Source organism: Melospiza georgiana, chromosome 2 (genome assembly GCF_028018845.1).
Source record: "Melospiza georgiana isolate bMelGeo1 chromosome 2, bMelGeo1.pri, whole genome shotgun sequence".
Lineage (NCBI taxonomy): Eukaryota > Metazoa > Chordata > Aves > Passeriformes > Passerellidae > Melospiza > Melospiza georgiana.
In genome coordinates, this window is record NC_080431.1 from 93485343 (window position 1) to 93507277 (window position 21935).

Here is a 21935-nt window from a genome sequence, read left to right on the forward strand (position 1 = left end):
AAAAATTAGGATGAAATTTATTTTTTAATTATTCTCTAATTTATAAGGAAGGAAAAATATTGTAGCCCTATTGGTCTGTCAAAGTTGAAAAGAAGGGAAAAAATAGTTATCCTTACATATCCTGCAAAATAATTAGTTGTATAATATGATGGTCTGTGTGGTCCAATACACAATATTGGACAGGTATGAAAATGAGACAGTTAATACCTTTTAAGAAGCTGGAAATTAGATACAGGTTTCTATTAGTTACATAGGCTCAAAAATAGCTTGGGGATATCATTAATATAGTAAATTCTCCTCCCCATGATGTGTATTTAAAACTGGAACTAAAAGAGAAAGATTACGTGGTGTAGCTTGGCTACTCTGAAAGGCCTGAACATCTCCCTCCAGCTGTATCTTTCCATACGAGCAGCTTTTCTCAAAGCAAGAACACATTAGAATAAGGCAGAGCCACCCTTATAAACACTGCATGCAAACACCCCTGTGTGGGTGCAGGGGCACTGCCATTCCCAGAACATACCACCATCCACGGGCTGCAGAGCTCTCCCGTTCCTGTACCACGTCACGTTGCCCTCGGGATAGCTGTCCCTGGAAACGCACTCCCCGAGCTGCAAAACACACAGCAACCAGCCACCTGCTTTCTCACTAGGCTTGGACATAATTCTGGTTTCACTTACACCCTTTTGGGTCTAAACTTCTAGGAAGTTCAAATGCTTATCCTTAACTGCTTTTCTTAAATATGGCACATCGAATCAGTGAGGTACGATTTGGAGGAGGGCAGTGGGTCTAAGATCAGGGTGGCCCTTGATTGCAGATCAGGCAGGAATAAATAGAGTAGTGGCAAGGAACTGCTCTGTGCTCAGCTACAGACTCACAGACAGGTGGTTCATTCACGCCTCTGAGCCATCACCTCTGTCTGGGCTCTAAAGGGACTGCAGGCAGCTGTTGGGAACATAACTGTGAGGGAGAATGCTGCTCTTACCATTTGTAGCTTCTCTGTTTCTAAGACTTTTGCTTGATGTAAGATTTCTGGTTGAGAGGGTTGTTCTAAAACATAAATAGGATAAAAGTACTGGTGAAGGGAGCACATACAGCTGTTTGAAAATCAAAAAAATACTAAAAATATGTGGACTTTTGAAATGAAACAGAATAATCTAGCCTGATACAATCTTAGCTATATTTCCCCATTAAAAGAAGAAAGGGTGAGGTACTTCTACTTCAATATTAGCAAAAAGAACAAGAGCAAACTCTCACTTTAAACGTTTCACACCTTCCAGAATGAATTCCATGTACTCTGACAATACATCTTTTAGCCAGACAGACTAGTTCACCACCCAGGAGGAGAGAACCTGATCTGATTTATTGATTTATAAGACACACATGCTGGAGAAGGAGCCAGTAGTACAGACACTGTAGTAACAAAAATTACTGTAGCTGAGCTGTCAACGTTATAAAGGAACAAATGCAACCTAATAATTCTTCTAATGTTTATTTTTCCTAAGTGGGATTATTACATTTAAGAAATTCAGATGATAGAGAAAAGTGCAATTATTTTAACAGATTCTGTGTTAGTTATGACTCTCTTAAAAAAATAAACTTTTTTCCAGTGCCAGTTGGTCTTCTTACTTACTTTTATTATGGTAGATGGATCTCTTAGCTTGCCAAAGTGGGGGATCTATCAGTGTTTCCATCATAAAAGACTACTTTCTAGGGACTATATAACTTGTCTGTTAAAACAGTTTGGCCTGAAGCCCGGAATGCAAATTTTTATCTCCAAAAGAGGCAGTTTTCCCCACAATTTTAAAAGAAGAGGGGGGAAGAGTGAAGAGAAAAAAATAAATCAATGTCTATACAGTCAAGGAAAGGCTCTACACCCTATCTGTACTGCTTAAACAAGCATACTTTTACAGACTGAAACATTCTTAACCATGCCAGCTTAGAGTACCCTTTCCCCAAATCAAGCTTCCTATCAAATACTGCATGTCTGTTGGTAATCCCAGCCCTAAGTGAACTTCACCACTGTCTTGCCAAAGTCTCTGCACACACTGCTGAAGCACTGAAGTGCAGATGCCCTGCTCCTCTTGTCACACAGGTAGCAAGCCTGTGTGTTTTCCCAATGATCCATTTTGTTTATGTGCGTGTTTACGTGCAAATGCACAAATACTCTTCACTTGAATGACCATCCCAGGATGGAACAAAATCAGATCAAAAGGGAAATGAAAGTGAATAAAAGAAGCTATTCATCTGACATCTTTCAAATAACTTTGCTTGTGGCAAAAAACAAAACCAAACAAAAGACACAGTCAAAGCTATACACTAAGACCGTCATACTTTCTTCAAAGGACTAATAAAGATTTTTATTTTTAGGAGATATACGCATGTTTATTTCTCTTTTGCTAGCTTTAAAGGAAAAAGGTGGACTTTTTCCACATATGAACCTATCAAGGAAAAATTATTTTCACATCAATTCAAGCAAACATGGTTTTCCAAAACCATTAACAGGCCTTCTGGGTCAGATTTTTCGGTCCCATAAACAGGGGTAGTTGCCTGCCTGTCCCAGTCACCAGCTGATCAAGCCAGGACACCTTCCCCCACCTCAGCCTTGCTTCCTTTTGTCTCTCATCTCCCCCCGGCCGGGTCGGAGAAGACCCTGGTTTTGGTGTGTTGGACACCCCTGCCCTGCAGTGATCCTGTGAGGGGAAGGGAGGCAGCTCTGCAGCTGCTGAGTGGGGCTCTCCCCATTCTGAGTGCCCTGTGACAGAGCAGGTGTTCCAGCCGAGAGGCTGCCACCACCTGCTCCCTGCGAGCAGCCTCCGAGAGGAAACGCCGCTGCCAGATCCCTGCACGTGCACCAAGGTAATTCACTGTAGAACACTCGCCTGGCATTCACCAGCTCAGCGTCTGCAGCGAGGAAAAAAATTTAAACTTGGCAGCAAACCTCACTTGGGTGGGTTTGCAACTTCAGCACACTGCTTATCTCTCAGCTTAAGAGCTTGCCAGAGTACTCTGCAACTCTATATAGGCCTTATAATAGAGGGAAAAAAGAGTTCACTGCCTGCAAAAGCCAAGCGCCAGTGCAGCAGGACAGCAGCTCCCGTCTGCTGGGCTGCCCTGCTTTGGAAACTGGCTGTTTAATTCCACAAAAAAGTTGCTGACAGGATCCATCTGGAAAGCTGGTAGTGCTTGTTTGAATAGTCAGTGAGAGAGGCTGGCAGGTGGTACCTGCACACTGAGCCATTTCAGCTCCTCCGTCCTGAGATAATCAGCTGGCACAGCTGAGGACAGAACAAGCTCCAGCAAAACCCAGACTCAGTCGTGGCTTCTGGGATGCAGCTGAGTTTCAGGTGCATGAGATTCTGGTTTATGAGGGTCACATTGCAGCAGCCTAGCTCTGTACCTGTGGCTCCATGAGTTAGAAACTCCTCTCATTAAATAAATGAAGCTTGCCAGCTACACTTAATTCTTCTGCAATTAAAGTGAGCAAGAGAGCAACTAAAAATGAGAACTTAAAAACCAGACTCAAGAAAATTAAATGCAAAGGAAAGTTAAGAGAACCGTAAGTAAAGTTGTGAATGCAAAGTGAAAAAACACCAAGGTAATTTTTCTTGCAGCGCTAAGTTGGCCATATTACATGCGTGGCATCCTCCCTTCTTATCTTCCTTAGTAAATAGAAGCTTCCTCTATTAGAATTAATGCACAGAATAAACCAGACAAGCTGTGCTCCATGGCTGAGTTAGCATTGTGTTAATGCTTAGTAGAGTACACAGTAATTCAAGCAGTTAGTGTTTCATTTTACCATATACCACTGCCTCATCTACATATTTACTACTGTGCAATAAGTAAACATGATAATTCTTTATCATTTCCTTTGGAGCACTGTGTTTACTATGTGTGCTCTGAGCACACTCCTCCCTGTTGTCATTAATTCAATTGTTCTTGCAGTCAAATTGAAAGTGAAACAAGGGAATTACTATTGGCTCCAAATCTTGCTTTAAACTCATTTATGTGACTGACAGCATAGATATCATTGAGGACACCCTGGCACCTTCTACCCGAGAGAAGCAAAAGGCTGCCCTTCCAAAACATGAGTTTGTGTTCTTCAAGCACAGTGTGATCTCTTTGAAACTGCCCATATCCACAGTCAGCATGTTCCCACAACAGACTTACTCTGACTGTATAAATCTGTGCCTGAAGGGCAACAAAGGCCAAAAGCCATATAAAAACATGAAGCTAAGGAAGATAAGACACTGCAGTCACAGCCCTGTGTCTCTAAAAAGCCACAATGGATACCCCCCTAGGCTGACTGAGGGTTTGAGGGATTACACTCCTGCTCTGAATCAGCACCAGGAAGGGACCAGGCTTGTGTGAGCTCTGAGCTGGGCTGTGCCTCACAGGGCTGGGGTTTGCACTGCAGACCAGCCTTGCCATCGAGCTGTGGTGAGAGCAAACACTCATGGACCTTGCTGTGCTCTAGAAAAGAATGACAGACTGGTACTTCCCCTTCCTACCATCCAGCAGGGGACAAAACTAGCATTTGGGGCTGGTGCATCACTTTACAGCCTCTTGCTCTCTCCCTCACAGTGTGTGCTGTTGCACAGTAGCTGCTCAGAGCCACTTCAAACCTCCCCCCTGAAATAATCCCACAGACCGCACACGGTTAATGTTTCCCTCCTGCAGAAAAATTTGCTCTGAGAACAAATGGAAAATAATCAATGCTAATTTTACATTTTTCATTTCCAAGGCCAAATGACATCACATAAGTGAGTCATTATCAAAGCCTAAAATTCTCTTTGAGCCAGCACTTATCATGAATAAACTGCAAGTGCAGGCAGTCCTGTTACATAAATGCCACCAGTAGATTACATTTTTGAAAGCTGCAGAAATTTGCTAGTCTTAGTAATTTACTGAGCCAAACTTACTTTCTTGGCTTTAATCCTGCCTTAAACAAAAGTTTCTGTAATTTATGATTCAGATGCTGATGAATGTTAATGGTAGTAACAACTAGATTTACTTACTGAAAACTTTGACTATCGTCGGCTCTTCGGAAACATCATCTTCTGTAACTAGCATACATACAAATCTCTTTTCATCACTGATTCTTGCATTCTTGATGGATAATGTATAGTTTTCTGAGAGACTCAACCTGTCCTTGTAGTCTGGTACATCATCATACTGTACATTTTTTTTTGTTGATGATCTGAAGGCAATAAATACTGGAGATCCATTTGGCATTTCCTATAATAAAAAGAAAAACACCTATATTTTGCATAAACACTCATTTAAAAGTTCCTGAAAGTTTGCAATTGGTACAAACCTGTAATTAAAAAAAAACCTGCAAACTATCAGATGGCATTTTTTTCCTGATTAATTTCTGCTCTAAACAGAAGAAATTCAGTGTAATAAGAGCTAGTTTAAGACTGTCACAGTACACATTGAGAATATAATCAGTAGAAGTTATTTCAATCCTTTGGCTCAATCTCAGCATAGCAAAGGGCTTTTTCTGATAAAAGCTGGTGTTTTTGGCAGCACTTGCCAAAAACTTGTCTGTATTAAAAACTATTTGAAATAGAAGCATGTGTGAGCTAGTCTCAACAGCTCCAATTTCCTTTTTTTCATTATTGTTTCACATATTCCCACTGTTTATTTGGGACACTTAGACTTCATTTCAAATGCAGGATTTAGTCAGGCATAACTTTCTATTTTATTCTAAATTAGTTCTTAGCTTTTTTTTCCCCTTTGTCTTTAAAGGACCCAAGAGCTTGTAAATGGGAATATACATACAATCAAATATTGCTAATTGCAAAGTATTGTTTTCTAGACATCCTTCTTATGCAGCTGCCATCCCAAGAAGGAATACAAATTTGATAGCCTTGCACAAATTCCTCATATTAAAAAAATAGAATTATTATGAGGGACAAAGTTAGAGGTGCAGTTTTGCAGGATTTGATTCCTTCCTCCTTACACAAACACACGCACAGAGCAGGGACAGACAGTGTCTGCCTTTATTTAAAGAGAGGTGAAGCACTGATTCTATCTTTATGTTCAGCATTGTGCTGGGTGCTGGAGAAGGTTTTAATTCTCTTTTATCCCTTATACCTTGCAGCACTGCTGTTAGTAGTGTTCCCAGCACAACACCTCAGCTGGACTGCAGAGTCCACAAAGCCCAAAAAAATGATGATGCTGTAACAAGATGAGTGGAGTCAGAGCTGGGCAGGGAGCAGGAGGCACCAGCTGCATGTGAAGTTTAAATTCCCTTATAGTCTTTCTCCCTCTCCTACTTTTAACTCTTGGATTTGTCTAATGTTTGTCACACAGAAAACACTGTCTTGACTCGATAGTCCTGACAAGAAGTTGGCTGTCAAGTGCAAGGAGCTCCTAACTCCTGCAGCCCACCCAGCTGCAAGCACACACAGGCAGACATTGAAGTCAGCAGCAACATCCATGGTGCAACTCCCCCCAGTGCCTCCAGGTTCCCACCAAAACCCAAATTGCTCCTCACAAGGCAGTACAGGAGAAAACAGAGTTCTTCCTTCTTCCAGTGAAATAATCACCTGATGAAAAAACCTAATCCAGCCCTCTCTGTTGCCATGCTGTGAGCTGCCCTGGGAGAAAAGGTACCATTTCCCTTGGTTGTGTGGGTTGTCAGCAATTCATACAACAGCAACTTAGACAGGTTTCTTTGTATGTTAGGTTTCATGTCCCTTTCCATTCAGAAGAAGGTGCAATATCTCCACTTGCTGCTTGGTACTTGTCCAACACAGACAATCCAAATGGAATGGAAAGAGATAATGCATTTTGTTTTTTTCAAAATATCCTTGCATCTTCAGAGAGATGGACTTGTGTCTTCCCCAGAAAAGTCAGCAGACTGAAAAAGATATTGCAAAATGTAGGCACTCCATCTTCTGAATGCTCATGTGAAACAGCTTTAGTGTCGCTTTTTGAGGAAACGCTCTCCCCAAACTTTTGACATCATTTCCTGAAAAGTGTTTCCAGGAAAAGAATTATTGAGTAGATGTGGGCTACAAAAGCTGCAAACTTGAAGATAAAAAGGAAGGAGCTAGGGGAGAATAGGACACTCCCCAACACTGGCAGATCATTCTCCTGTAAAAAAATAGGCTGGTGGATGCCATTTGCAAAAAGAGAGAGAGCTAGACAATTTTAAATCCACTAGAAATTATTTATTATTGCAGGTACAGTTGATTTGAGAAGAGGAAATTTAGATGAACTTCACAGAGGCAGGAAAACCATTCATCTCAATGAATGGGGTTTGAAAGGCAAAAGGGGTTTGGTATCCCAGCATTTTTATCCAGATATGCTTCCAGGTTTCCTTTACTTCGATTTACTGATCCTCCTTGTGACCTGGGATAGTGATCATAGACAGGAGAAGCTCATCCTGTGGTGCTCCTACTGCAGGCTGACCAGCACACACCTAGAGAGCACACATCCTTTTGCCCTGTTCCCTGCCAGAAATGGCAGAGTGAAACCAGCAGCAGCGCTCCCAAGGTCAGCTCTGCTCTCTTCTCTGCTGTGCATTGAGCACAACAAAGCCTGAAACAGATCCCAGTGACTGTCAGATCAACCACAGACGGGGACAGTGCTTTTTCCCAGGGATGGAGCACTCTCTGCTCCAGGCAGCCGACTTCCAAAGTGTTCAAATGTACAGCGATGGCTCTGTCAAGTGAGCGAGACACCGCAGCATAACATGCCAGATCCCTAATACAGGTTGGCAGAGAACTCCTGAATAATTATTTCTCTTGAACAATGAGATTAATTCCTCAAACCTCTAATCTACACTTGGCAGAAATTATACAGCTTGGAATCTTGCAGTCTTACAAACACAGGAATAAATGGCTTCATATATGAGGCAGAAATTCTATTGTTTGGAATCTTAAAATCTCTCTCACACACATACAAAAAATACACATCATCTTATAACAGCTCTAAAAAATATAAAGATAAGATATACTTACATATTTCCATTTTCCAAACATAAGACCATCTGGTACTTCTAGAGGACAAGGCATAGTAATAGTGTCTCCATATATTGCATTTACTGTGTACAATCCCAGAGCTAGAGGAGAAACAGAGGAGAGGAAACAATTTTAAGTGTTTTCTTGAATTCCCATTGCTAGCTAATATTTGGTTTATGCCTATTGTAACAGCAGCTCCTTTGCAAATGGTTATTTTCCAGCATTTAGGATTTATCCTCAAACCTATAACAAAACAGAATTCCTGTCACTAAATTTGTTAAGTGAATGTTATGGCCTTTTTGGACTCATGCTTCCTGCCAGAGTCAATGGGAGCCAAGTGGATTTCCAAACAGGACTGCACATGCTCAATCAGATGAATATCTACACTACAATCAGGATTGTCTCAAACTTAAAATGTACAAAGGGAAAATCCTTAAACCTTTATTTTCTTCATTTGAAAAAATAGCCTGGAGAGGTTGCATTGCAACACAATATTGTGAGGAAGCCAGCAAAGAAATTATACTCTGAGTGCTGCATAACATTTAAAACATAGGAAATGATGACAGAAATGGGAATGATGATATTAAAATATGTTCACTAAAACCTGGAGGGGGGAAGAAAAAACAAGCAAAAAAACCCCAAGAAAAACTAGTCTGCACATTTAGATTTTGGAAAAATGAAGTGAAATGCTTCAATGAATTATTTAAGAACAGCTCTTTTGGAAACCTCAGCACAATGTTATTGTGCTAATGCATATAAATTTACAGAATAAAACCGACCCACTTATTTTCATTGTCTGAAACATGTGAATTGAACAAAAACAACAGACCCTAAAGTGATGAAGTGATGAAATGCAAAGAAGCTTAAAGGGGAAGAGGGTACAACTTGGTGCATTTGCTACAATGCAACTTTGCTCCTCCTTTGCTTAGCTGCCTCTTGTTTGCTGCTCCTTGTCCTGGAGACAGGTTTTGTTTGTAGTGCTTGCCCAGAGAGTGTGCTGGCTGTCTGCTCTCAGCCACACATCTGCAACTTCTGTCAGATTCTTTGCCCAGAGATTCAGGATCTCCCCCTTTGCTGTCTCTCCATTGGCAACTATAGCTTAAAGGCTTGCTGCCAAAGGAGCTGTATTTAAGAGAGTGAAGTAAGATGCTGGTGATGTAGTCAGGTGTTTCTGAGGAAAATCATCCATTCTTCTAGAAACATTAATTTTTGGGAGATTCAGCCCTTCCTTTCCATAGCTAGGAAAAGAAACATGCGCCTCCAAAGACCTGAGCCACAGACCCCTCTGCTTTCCCCAAGTCCTATGGCTGCTGCCTGGAGGACCTGACAATTCTATAGAGTGCATAGATGCACACAATAGGGAGGTTTTTCCAAGGGATTGTTTTTTGTTTTACAGAAAATCATGCCTTTTCAAAGAGGCAAACACTGAATTCTTTGCCTGCAATTTAAACTAGAAAGACCCCAGAGCATTTTTCTTGCGTGCGGACTTCAGAGCTCACTGTTAACATCAGCTTGTATTTATCACGTGTATCAGAGTGACAAATGAGGCCGTGGGGCTTGTGCTGTATGATATTGAACAAAGAAACAGTATTGCAAAATCTTTCCTTAGAGAAGCTACAGTCTGGATGGCACCACATCACTAAGGCAGAAAAGCAGGCTGCAGCTTAATGGACTAAAGGAACACAGGAGATAAGAGCCACCACTAACACACCTATCTTAAACTTTCCTTCACTCGCCTCCCTTTCAACTAAAGCACTGGTAATCTTTCTGGTATCTTACTTAATTAGTCACAAACATGCTTTAGATACATTTATTCACACAGTAAGGACTGGATGCTCTAATTTTCTATGTGGTTCATGGAGACCAGCTGCTTTCTAAATGACAATAGCAGTCATTCCACTAGGTGGCGCTGAGTAAGAGCAATCTTTAAAAAAAAAATTAAAAATATCAGATAACTTCAATTTCATGGAAACAGAAGCAATGCTTTACAATATCAAGCAATAAATGGAAGTAAAATTCAAAGCTGGAATAAATTGTTCCCTTGGTCCTTCTTGCACTCATCTTCATTCTAATCACCAGGAGGGAGGCAATCCTAATTTTCATTTCTTTGCTAGAGCTAGAAAAAGCTGTCCTTTTTGTCCTTTTTTGGTTCTCTCCCATGGGAGCAAAATTACAACAGACGTGCAAATATATATTCAATTAGTAAACTGGTTAGTACCTGTTCAAATTCCAGCTAAGTGTCATTTAGTAATTGAAATCTGTAATAACATTTGGCATCACATGGATAACCAACAACTGCTCCTCTGATATGAGATACTCTTTGGTATTAGGGGAAATACTCCCTGTCCTTAGAGGAAAACAAAATGACCCCCTGGGATCTGAAATGCTGCTCTCTTATAGACACCCATCTAGCCCCTGCAGAATTGCTAAGGTAGCAAGTACACGCTACTAAAGTCTCAACAAATAGCCTCATGAGGGTGAATGAAAATTTTTCTGGAGAAACACTACAGCATTCAGAGTAGGTAATTGGTGATTGGCCTGATAAAGGGAAAGACTGACTTCCGATTTTAGCGCCCTTTCAGCTGAAAGGCATTTCATAAATTCTGCCTATACTAAAATCACACATTTTTCTATGAAATTGTTAACACCGAACCAGAAATACAGAGGTTCTGCTTTGAATACAAACGGTCCTTGCAAGAATGAAAAAAGTCCTCGTGCAAAATATTCTCATCCCACGTCAGTAGCAACAGATCTAGCACATTGAAGGAGTGGAAATTAATTGAATAACTGCAAATTTTCACCACGGTAACTGCAGTAATCTCCACAAAATGACCCTACCAACCTACACACTTAAGAAAAAAAATCAAACACTTCAACAGAATTGGAAATTCCTCTCTCTGATGCTATTAGACATATTTGTAAAATGGTGGGATGAAGAAGAGAAGAAAATGATTGCTTAATGATGTAACACTGTTTACCACCAACCTTCATATTGTCAGGCATCTTTACATAATTTCCAGCTCACTCTAAGAAAAAGAAAATGAAAGCAGGATCTACAAATACGTAACAAATTGCTGCATGCCCTAACATGGTGCAGGGTCAATGTCAGGGCCCTCATTTCTCATTAACTCTGCGGGAGGGCGCAGAGGCGGCCGCGGGGAATTGCGCTACGTCCCCGGACACCGCGTCCTGCCTCGCTCTATTCCTGGTGCACCTGTCTGTGGCTAATTAGGAGCTCAGCCAGCCTCCCTACGTGATTTTCAGATGTTGCCTTCTAAAACTGAGCTAATGCTGCGAATAACACCACTAATTCAGAGGCAAGATCTTGTCTCACGTACACCGAGAGCAGCTCTACCTGCTAGGTCTGAACTACACCTTTATCACTTCCCTTCCATTTCTTTACATACATAAGAGGCTTGAGAAGGCTGAGAGTTACTTCATTTCCCTCTCTTTGATCCAGTGCTGAAGAAACTCTGAGCCAGATGAGACCTTTCCACAGAGGTTAGAACATGGGAAGAAAGCAGCAGCTTCATGAGGTATGATGGCTCAGAGACAGATCCCAGCAGGACACTGGTAAATTGAGATGCTTTTAATTGGAGTACTTTCCATGTCCCTGTGTCAGTGCTAACTGCATCCTTCTTTGCCCTGCTCTCTGCCTGTGTTTCACAAGGCAAGAACCAAACAGTACCCACATCTTCAAGGGACAAAACAAAAACCGTGAACAGAAGCTTAAATGGAGAGAAGGTGCTGTTGTTATTTTAGATCCTCACCAAAAGTATGAGGCAGTTCATACTTTAGAGCAATTATTACTTTTACATCAAGAGGATCATATAGGAGGAATGCATAGAAGGTGAGTTAAAAGAAAAAAGAGATTAGGAAGCTGATGTTGCTCCAGGGAAATAACAAAAGCAGCCATGTTTTCTACCTCTACGTTCTGTTCACAATACTAAAACAACTTCTTGCCACAAACACATCTCCTAAGTGCTTAGGAGTAGTATTTCTGGGACAAATTTAAAAAGAACAAGAGCTGTTCAAACACCCTCTAGATGCAAGCCCCACATGAGACTACGAGCCTGTATCTGAAAGCTTACAAGCACAGGCACTGCCCAGGACTCTGCACTGCCATGCACAGCACGGCTACAGAGCAGGGGGAGTCTGGGGAGCTGAACCTCCCTCAGCACCTTGCCATTCACTGATTTTAATGATCTTTTACATCTAATGATCGTTTTACATCTACAAAGATGTCCTCTATGTTCCTTTGCACTTAATTTTTTACTGCTGATGCTTCTGCCCTGGCAGGTTCAGCAGTGCTGCTTTTTATTACACTTTCTGGACCCAAGGAGCAAAGTCTCATTACTGGAGAACAGCAGGACACGTTGGCTGCTCTGGTTCTTTGCAGCAATCAGCAGCATGAAGCAGGGAGGTCAATCAGCAGCCTCTGCAACGGCAGTGTCCAAACTCAAGAGCTATTATGTCCATTTAGCACCTACCTCAGAAACTGTAGTTAACTGCTTTGGAAACTCTACATTAGGATTAACACTCCAAATCTTTTCTCCAGGTAGCCCAGACTAGCTGGTACTAAATATAATCTGGGAGGTTATGAAGCTTTGCTTCATTAAATAAATATTTTATTAAGTTGCTATTTTTCTTTCTGCCCTCCACTTCCAAAAGGTATTTCAGCTATATAGGCACACACATAGATCCTACTGGGCACTCACTTAGCTACCAGCATAAATGGCTGGTACTGACCTAATTTATTTATTTTAGGGAACATCAGTGTTTCACAAAACCATTACATGTTCTTAAGATTGGGATGGCACCTTTTAGAATCACAGAGCCACTTAGGTTGGAAAAGACTCTTTAGATCATTGAGTCCAACTGTAAACCTAATGCTGCCAGGCCCACGACTCAGCTATGTCCCTAGGCCTTTTAAAGACCTCCAGGGATGATGACTCAACCACTTTCCTGGGCAGCCTGGTGCAGGGCATGACAGTCCTCTTGGTAAAGACATTTTTCCTAACAGCCAATCTAAATGTCCCCTGCTGCAACCAAAGGCCATTTCTCGACTCCCATCTCACTGCAATCTACATTTAGGTAGCTGTAGAGAGTGATAAGCCTCCTAGTTTCCAGACTAAACAGCTCAGCTCCCTCAACCACTCATCACAGGGCTCATTCTTTATATCCTTCACCAGCTTAATCACTCCTCATTGAACATGCTTTTATTGAAAGTAATTTTTTTTTGTTTTTAAAGACAAAGCAGTATACAAATGACAGCTGGGTGTTGGTACAATACAAAAATGTATTAGAAAAAAACTCTCCTGCTTCGGAGAAAAAAATAATTTAGGAGCGTTTACAAAATCACAAACTGATTGAGGTTGGAAGGGATGTCTGGAGGCAACTGGTCCAACTACCCTGCTCAAGGAGGGCAATCTACAGCCCTGACCTACAGCTGTCCAGGACCCCATCCAGATGGCTTTTGCACATCTCCAAGGAAGAAGACACCACAGCCTCCCTGGGCAGCCTGTGCTCAGTCACCCTCACAGGAAAAAAGGGTTATCTGATGTTCAGAGTAACAGCCTCTGCTTCAGATTGTGCCCACTGCATCTTGTCTTGTCACTCGGCATCACTGAGAAGATCCTGTCTATGTGTTCTTTGTACCCTCCCTGCAGTGTTTGTACACACTGGGGAGACTCCCCTGTGCCTTCCCCTCTCCAGGCTCAGCAGTCCCAGCTCTCTCAGCTTTATCCTACAGGGGAGGTGATCCAGTGGTCCTTCCTTGGACTCTCTCCAGAATGCCCATGTGTCCTAGGGTGACATTGTGATGCTTGTACCCCCATTCGTGTGTTCTGTTTATGCTGGATATTATGTTCTGTGCCTTTAAGACTGGCTTTGAAGAGTGAAGTTTTGTTTGGGTTTTCTCATCAGCCTGGCAGGACACAGAGACACGGCTGTAGCTAGTGCAGCTTTTGCTTTTTTGCTTTTGCTTTTTGCTTTGCTCTTTCTCTCTCTCTGGCTCTCGCTTCTGCTATGCTTCTGCTTGCTTTTGCTTCTGCTCGTTAGCTAGCATAGCTGAACAGTCCAAATTTCTTCCTGGACTGTTTCTCCTCTCCTTTTTTTCAACCATCCCGAACCTGCTCCCGTCTGGGACCTGGGAACACCGAGAGTTTGCACCTTGTGGCTGCAGCAGCTGCCCCAGCGCTGGAGGGACTGAGAACAGAGTGACCACCCCTGAGAGAGACTTTCTGAATTTGTCATCTTTTTCAGAGTGGTGTCATCCGGTATTGTTCATTTTGTGTGCTGGGGGTGCTGTGCCTGTCAAATAAACAGGTTCTTTCCACTTCTCTCCAAGGAATTCTTCCCGAACCAGTTGTGGGAAGGGGCCGTGTGGGTTTGCTTTCTGGGGGCAAAGGGGCCCTCCTTTGGAATTTCTCTACCAAATTTGCCCTAAACCAGGACACCATGTCTCTCATACTACAGGGCTCAGAGAGGGACATACTGCTCCAGGTGTGGCCTCACTAGCTCTGAGCAGAGGGAAGGATCACCTCCCACAGCCTGCTGGCAGTACCTCCCTAATGCAGCTCAGAATCTCACAAGCCATCTTTGTGCAATGGTACATCACTGGCTCCCATTCAGCTCTGTGTCTTCCACAGGATCTTCTCTCCAGAGCTGCTTTCCAGGCTGCATGGACTCCTCAGGTAGGGCTCAGCTTTTAACTACTCCTTCTCCCTCTCTTTTCATTGCCTGGCAAAGTCACTTTTCCAGTAAGTCGTGGTAGACTTTCAAGACTTTCACAATAGCGGAAGAAAATCATGTGTAGCAAACATGTCATGCGCCTTTTATTTCACCACCTGTGCCTGATAAAATCAGTTGAAAAACACAACAAAACCTATTTTTTTTTTTTTTTTTTTTGCTGAGCCTCAACAGCTGGGGAGGCAAACAGCACCCAGCTGCCATTTTCTCAACAACCTCATCCTTGTGATCCAGCCTGCTCTGCTGAGAACAAGCCTCTCCACATGAGCTACAACGGGCAGTCCTATGCACAGCTCACACAGTGCTCATTAATTTTCTAACATAGCACAGAAAACACAAGATACACTCTAGGATATCAAAATACTGTTAAAGCAAGCAAAAAAAAAAAAAAAAGCAGCTCATGTTATCAAAACTCAAACGTAAAACATCCCTCATTTCAGCTAGTTGGGTACAATAATTTGTATGCTGGGCATGAAAATAGGGAAGCAGGGAAAACACTTCCAAGAAAATTCAAACAGTGATTATCTTCACCGTACAAATATGATTAAAAATAAAGGTGCATGTGTTTGCTAATATGTTATCTGATACAGGTTATAGAAACAATGTATTGTGTCTTATCTCAACCTATTCAAATAGAGAAATAAACACACACAAGAGCAACTAGCTCATCAAAAGGACCATTAGTTACAAAGAATCATCAAAAGTATCCAAGGGGGAAACTAATTGTACATAAACATATACATCAGTATTTAATGCACCAAACACTTTTAAAGCAACATAACAGAACTTGCTGAAGGGTTTCTTATACTTTATCACAGTATTCCTTTAATTAGTTTTAACCCTGAATAATATTAGAGGCCAGGCAATTTTAACACCAAAGGAAAAAAATCCTTTTTCAACTTATAAGCACTGATGGAACAGACAGCAATTACCCTTCAGAATAAAGACTGCTAACTTGAGCTCTTTGAAGTTGTGAAGTTAACTTGCACGATGGGGACTGGTTTTGGCCTGTTTAGGGTTTTTTGTTTTTTTTTTTTTGGGGGGGGGGACTGGGGAAGGGGAAGAGGGAAGGAAAGGGAGAAGATCCAGCTGAAAACCTGGTTGTGACTCTGGAAGATGTTGAGCTGCTTTTGACAAGTTTGTCCGATAAACACTTCCTTAACTCCAGTGACACAAGCAGCCAAACCCACACATAGAGGAGCACTTGTGTACTTAACACTGATTTTGGCAAGTACTTCAGCAGGCTGGAGAAATGGGGCTTGGCACCCAACAACATTAAGGCACTGGACAGTCCACACCATGAAACAGGCAGGCTATTTAAAGCTAAAGAGATACTGAAAGCATCACAGAGCAGGCATTAGATGCCAACAGAATTCAGCTATCATTACCCTACACAAGCATTAAGTGTGCTTAAAACACAGTTTTTCTGCATGAATGAGGAAAAAAATCCTGAAGGAAACATGTCAGCTCTTCAGACATCGTCTTTCTTATGAATACTAACAATTATGCCTTTCTAATATGATATAAAACATGCGTTTTCCTTATCAGTACAAAGAAATACACCATAATTAGAAACTAGCTGAGATAACTTGTCCCATCTGACCAAGGCTACATGGGCTCTACCACCTAAATCAATGAAGAAATCCTCAGCCCACTTTTTCAAGAGGACTGAGGTTATTGCATGCTTCTCACTGGTTCCTTATAGTTCAGCCAGTCTGGAATGGCAGGGATGGACAGGTTTCCTACACATGCATATAATTTGGCTTTCTGCGTAACCTTAAGAGTGAGCTCTAGGCTGAGCCTCCATGAGTTTAGGTCCAAAATCTCATGGCGCACTTGAACCACAATTTTAAAAGTCCTACATGGTGACCATACAGAGCTCTGAGTACTGTGTGCCTATTCACAAACCAAACTACTCAACTATTTTTTATTTTATTGAGAGATACTTCTGTTCCCCAACCTCAAAATATCCAGCTGTTTCAGTATTTTGGTCACTTTTTTTCCCATTTCCCAAACCAGAAAACAGCTTTCCATCTCTGTGCTCCTTCTCTGTATGATTTTCATGCACCCTGATTTGAAACTACATTAGCAGAAGCTTTTGGGAAGATTGAGGGAAATTTCCCTGCAACACAGAGGTTTTAGAAAGTTATGTCCTTCCAAGAGCAGATGGTTGTGTGGTGGATACTACAGTGCATAGTTTACAGGGATTATCATCACTGCAGGCTTTACCCTAGTGAGGTTCACACTGAGCATTTCCCTGAACATCTTCTGCCATCATCATTGCTAAAGCACTATGCTGGAGAACATACAGAAGAAAAGCTTTTCATTTTGAATGTACCCAAACACCTAGATTGCATCTAAATAATGATGAATAATAATCTTTTGTCAGCTTAGTAACTTCAAATATTACATATAAAGCAATAACCATGACATTTTCCAGATCATAATCACTAAAAGTTTCTAGAATTTTTGATAGGTATGCAAAAGAAATTTGCACATAGTTATACTCCTTTAAAACGTGAATGGCCATCATAAAATGCATTATCATTGTCATTTAAAGTAAAACAGATACTGCTTTCAAGTCAGCACAGCTTTCAAATGACATAAAAGAGCTGTTCCTAGCATTACCCTCTGCAAAGCTGGAGACTAAATGAGCAGTTCAGAGCTCAGTAACTGATGCAAAATGCTACAGCAAAATGAACTACTTGTGTCAGCACATCAACCTCCCCACCGTGCCACCTCAGCCTCGCTCCAATGCCCAGCTCCATGAAGACAAAGGAAACTGCTAAGTCCAACAGCTCTGAAATGGGACCAGAAAAGCTCCACTTTTTAATCCTCTCCCTTTTAAATCAGGAAGGCTCCGAAATCTGCTAAAGAACTGCAAGGAAAAACCCATGAAAGCCACCAATGCCTTTGTAGGATGTGGGCTTTGTTACAGCAAGATTTTCCTTCCAAAGAAGAAGACCTAAGCTTCTTTTCCCAAACCACCACTCCAAAACATCACCTGTGATTTCAGTGGCCTTCCAATCACACTATTTTATGGAAGCCCTAGCTTTTGGCTCAGAATTATCTAATGCTGTTTCTGGATTCAGTGCTAATCCCAAATCAGTCATATTTGCGGATTTAAATTTTCAAGTCCTTTGAGTAAATCTCACAGATTTAAAAAAAGTTACAAATATAGTAATGTTGCTGTAAATAGAAAAAAAAAAAAAAAAAAGCAGTGTAATTCCAAGCAAATACTTACAAATTAGACTTAAGGAACACACAACTACCAACTAAGAAATGCTTGAATTAGCATAACACTAAAAAAGACGACATTTCCACAAGATCCAGGTGGAGCCATGTCAGAAGACATACCCAAAATTGGCAAATTGGGGTCAGCATCAGAAAACCTAGCTATGACTTTTACGAGCACCATACAGTAGGAAAAAAGTTCCTTCCCACAGCCAATGCTGCAACTGAAAGACCACAGTTAATGATTTACTTTTGTGCAATTTTTAACAAAACATTGCTTAGGATAGTTCTAATAATTCAGAGGAAGAGATAAAATCACTAATGTGTCTTCTTACAAATACTTCTGCTCAAGATGTAGCCATGACTAAAGGAACTATGACTTTTTTTTTTTTTAACACACTAAACATTTGAGAATAGTTTATTAAAATAGTTACCGACATATGGTGTGATTTTTTACGAGTGGTCAGGCACATCTGCCAGGGAAGTGACTTACAGCTTTCTAAAGTCTGATGATACAAGCTATCTGCCAAGAGATGAGAAGCAAATGTGACTCAGAGAACAGTTTCTGAGTCAATACTGCGAAGAATTTTTACTTTAAAGGGTATACCTAATTAGGCAAAATGGGATCAACAAAGCCTTTGTGGCTTGGTGAAACTTCTCAGTGTTTCTGAGGTTAGCCCCTGGCTGCTCCCGAAGCACACTTCTGATGTGCCTCTCACTTGCACTTCTAAAGCACTTCTCCGTTTGTTAAGACTACTCAAATTGGTTTTTATTTTCTCATTATGCTAGTCAGCAATGCTGATGTGTATCCAATAACTTGAAGGGACTTAAAAGTTTCTACTAAGTACAATAAAACCTGCAGCTCAAAAACAATTGCCTAAAAATCACCATTATATCCTTCCATGAATCTCTTTTTCCCTATTTAAAAAGTCAATAGACAGCATACTAAAAAAAAGATCTCATGCCTCTTGTTTCTTCATGATTTAATATTGACAGTATAGAGTATACTGAACTTCTTGCTAGTGAAGCTTAGTAGCAACTTATATTTTAAAAAATATGAACTTTCCAAAACAGGTATGTATTTCATATACTTATTTAAGCTTGAAGAAGTCTCAGGAGCAAAATCAAAGCAAATAATATTGCAAACTATGAGGGAAGAAAAATATCACTGACCACTCTAGTTAAAAGTAAATAAATGCAGTGGACAAAAAATTAGTAATTAGGGGAAAAAGAAGGCAAGTAACACAAAAAATTAGAAAAGGGATATAGTTAAATTAATGCCACCAGAGTCCTCCTATGCAAAGAAAACTCAACAGTAAACAACTTTCTTCCTCTTCTAAGCACATTCTTCCTGTGAGTTGTGTCCTTTCTGCCCAGAGTCAGAAGGAACAAGCACCTTCCACCCTCTAAGGTCTTTCCAAGCTGAAAATTAGTGCCTGCCAGGTTCCAGCAATGTAATTTTTTTAAAATCATGGTTGTTGCCCCTCTACTTCAAATCATGATCTGCTCAATCAAGGAATCCTAAAACAGAGGAAGAGGCCAGATCTCTCCTATTGACTGTTGCAGGTGTGTAAATGTACCCCTCTCCATCATCTGCACTCTGGGTGCACCTGGGCCTCTCTCCACTCATGCAAAACCTCCCTAAGGTGGCCCCAGCCTCTGCCACAATAGGCTCACTATCTGCTGTGTATTCAGCTCTGCAAAAACAGCGTTCCCAGCAAGCAGAGAAGACCCTATGGGGAGAAGCCATCATTTCATGTTTCTCTTTATCAGTGCTCTGAAACATTTGCAAAAGATTTAGTTGTATTCCTATATACTCCAATAAGTAAGAAGTAAAATATTTGGTGAATGTAAGTTTGATAGGGGACTCATAGAAGGGCACAAGGCACTGACACTCTGCCAAAATGGGCATTCAAAATTGCACATCCCATACTGTGTATCACAGAAAAGTGTTTTTCCTCCCTGCTCTTCATCAAGGCTGTAGGGTCACAGCTAATTAACTAACTATGTCCTGCCACACTTGCCTTACTGCAGTCACACTTTTACCAGACCTGCTGCTCGCTGGCAGTATTCATTTCCCAAAGAAATCAGCTAGATTTCATGACAGAGAAAATAACAACCTGCGACCCAAATGCATATAAAGTGTACAGAATAATTTTTTCAGTGAATGAGCATCATTTATTTGTGGTGAAAACCATACACTAATCACCTCAAAACAAAAAACCCAAACAAACAAAGGCCAAAGCCTTACAGAAGATACAACTTCAGAGGGCACAGATGAAGGACAGGTTTATCCTTCCCTGACACTAAGTGGTTGAGAAAAGCTGTACATGCTTTCAAGAGAACTTGCTGGACAGACACCCTGCAGCTGACAACAGGCTTTTGGCTGCTCTTTTTTCCAGCTGCTTTCCCTGCTGATAAGGGAGAGGACAGAGCAGAGCAGATGAGATGAATGTAGCCTTGCCAAATCACCCACAGGTCTTTGTTACCTGGAAACGAGAGCTATCATTTCACTGATAGCACAACAACGGAGGTGTGGAAGGGGAAAAGCTCATTGAAAGTAAAATGCTATAAATCCTTATGGTTTATGCTAAACTAAGTGACTGAGAGCTCCTCAGTGTGGCTCTCTTTAGATTTAATGGGCTCCTCACAGACAGTTTTTTAAATTTCATGGAAGCCTGTAGCCAGCCTTGGTACTGGCAGCCGCCTCCTGCCTTAGGAGGAAGAGCTGAAGCAGATGTGCACTTGCACCAGCGGGAGAAATCAACACCACCTCAATTTCTGAAAGTTTGTCCTTGCCTGCCTTTCTTAACCAGTACACTGAAAACTCACAGGTGTGCCAAGAGCAAAAATTGCAAGCAATATATAAAACCAAATATATAAACGCAAAGTTTATACAGACTCTTATTCAATGGAGAAATGCAGACACATGGATATGGAGGTATCTGAGGCTGGTGTGACTCCAGTGCCCATCATGTCCACCTGTGGATATTCCTGACATGTGTGAGGGTAGGAAATGCTGCCAAGTATCATGTTCTGCTTCCACCTCATATGAATTCACATTTCTATGTGCATATACAAACTAGCATCTGATGTGCTATCACTTTTCTGCTTTGCATGAATTGAGTATTTTTCTTACTAAACCCCCCCCCCCCCAAACCATTGCTTAATATAATTCTGCATATAGAAAACAATGCTGGAGAGGAGCGCAAAACAGCAGCTCAAATCTGGTGGATGCAGTCACAGCTTACAGTGAATTTCCAATATAATATAACATTGGAAGATATAGGTACTGTCCAGTTATTGAACAACTTGATGTAAGTCTCAGCTGCCCTCTGGAGAAAACCGTGAAAGGTTAGAATATGCAAAGCATGATTCCTATTAATGCTTTAAATTAATATAGGAGCTACTTCCTAGAATTTTAATGCCTAGTTATTGCCTTCTGCAAATACAGTGTTGCTGAAAAGCAGCAGGATGCATTGCAAAGCCTGTATGTTGACCCAAAAAGGGAGTTACTTTCAGTATGTGAAAATAGAAGCCACAAAGAAGTTTAATCTTTCAAATATTTATGCACATATTTATCTTCAAGAACAAGTAGTGCCACAGTATGAGGATGAAGGCACAAGACATCAGCACAGCTACTAGAAATCTGTTATGTTGACTTGGCTTCCCCCATTACTATAATAAATCTTGTGGCAGCATCCTGAGAGTCCAGGACCCCATTTGTAAGATAATACAGAGACACAATCAAATGATTTCCCAGGAATCCAGCCCAGACCAATCTTAGGTAGACCACTTTAGGACGCCCTTGGAGTTACTACTACTTCCAGAGCATAACCCTGGCTCAACAGAACGCCCCAACTCCAGGTTTGTGCCTATGCCACCAATAAAACCTGCTATGTGGTTTGCAGGAAGAGAAAAACTTTGACTGCCTGAGCAATACACTATGCTGGCTTTAGGGAATGTGTTTTCTGCACACAA

At 41.3% G+C, this 21935-nt stretch overlaps 1 protein-coding gene across 3 annotated transcripts in view; it reads right to left on the reverse strand.

Annotated features, from left to right (window-relative positions):
• ALCAM (activated leukocyte cell adhesion molecule) overlaps positions 1-21935 on the reverse strand; it is a 116087-nt gene that overhangs the window by 28022 nt on the left and 66130 nt on the right. For all 3 annotated transcript variants that reach the window (XM_058018266.1, XM_058018265.1, XM_058018267.1), the window contains exons 2-5: positions 7971-8071; positions 5016-5235; positions 983-1047; positions 521-608 (exon numbers count right to left, since the gene is read on the reverse strand). In XM_058018266.1, coding sequence (XP_057874249.1) covers positions 521-608; positions 983-1047; positions 5016-5235; positions 7971-8071 — 474 coding nt within the window. The remainder of the gene's footprint in view (positions 1-520; positions 609-982; positions 1048-5015; positions 5236-7970; positions 8072-21935) is intronic.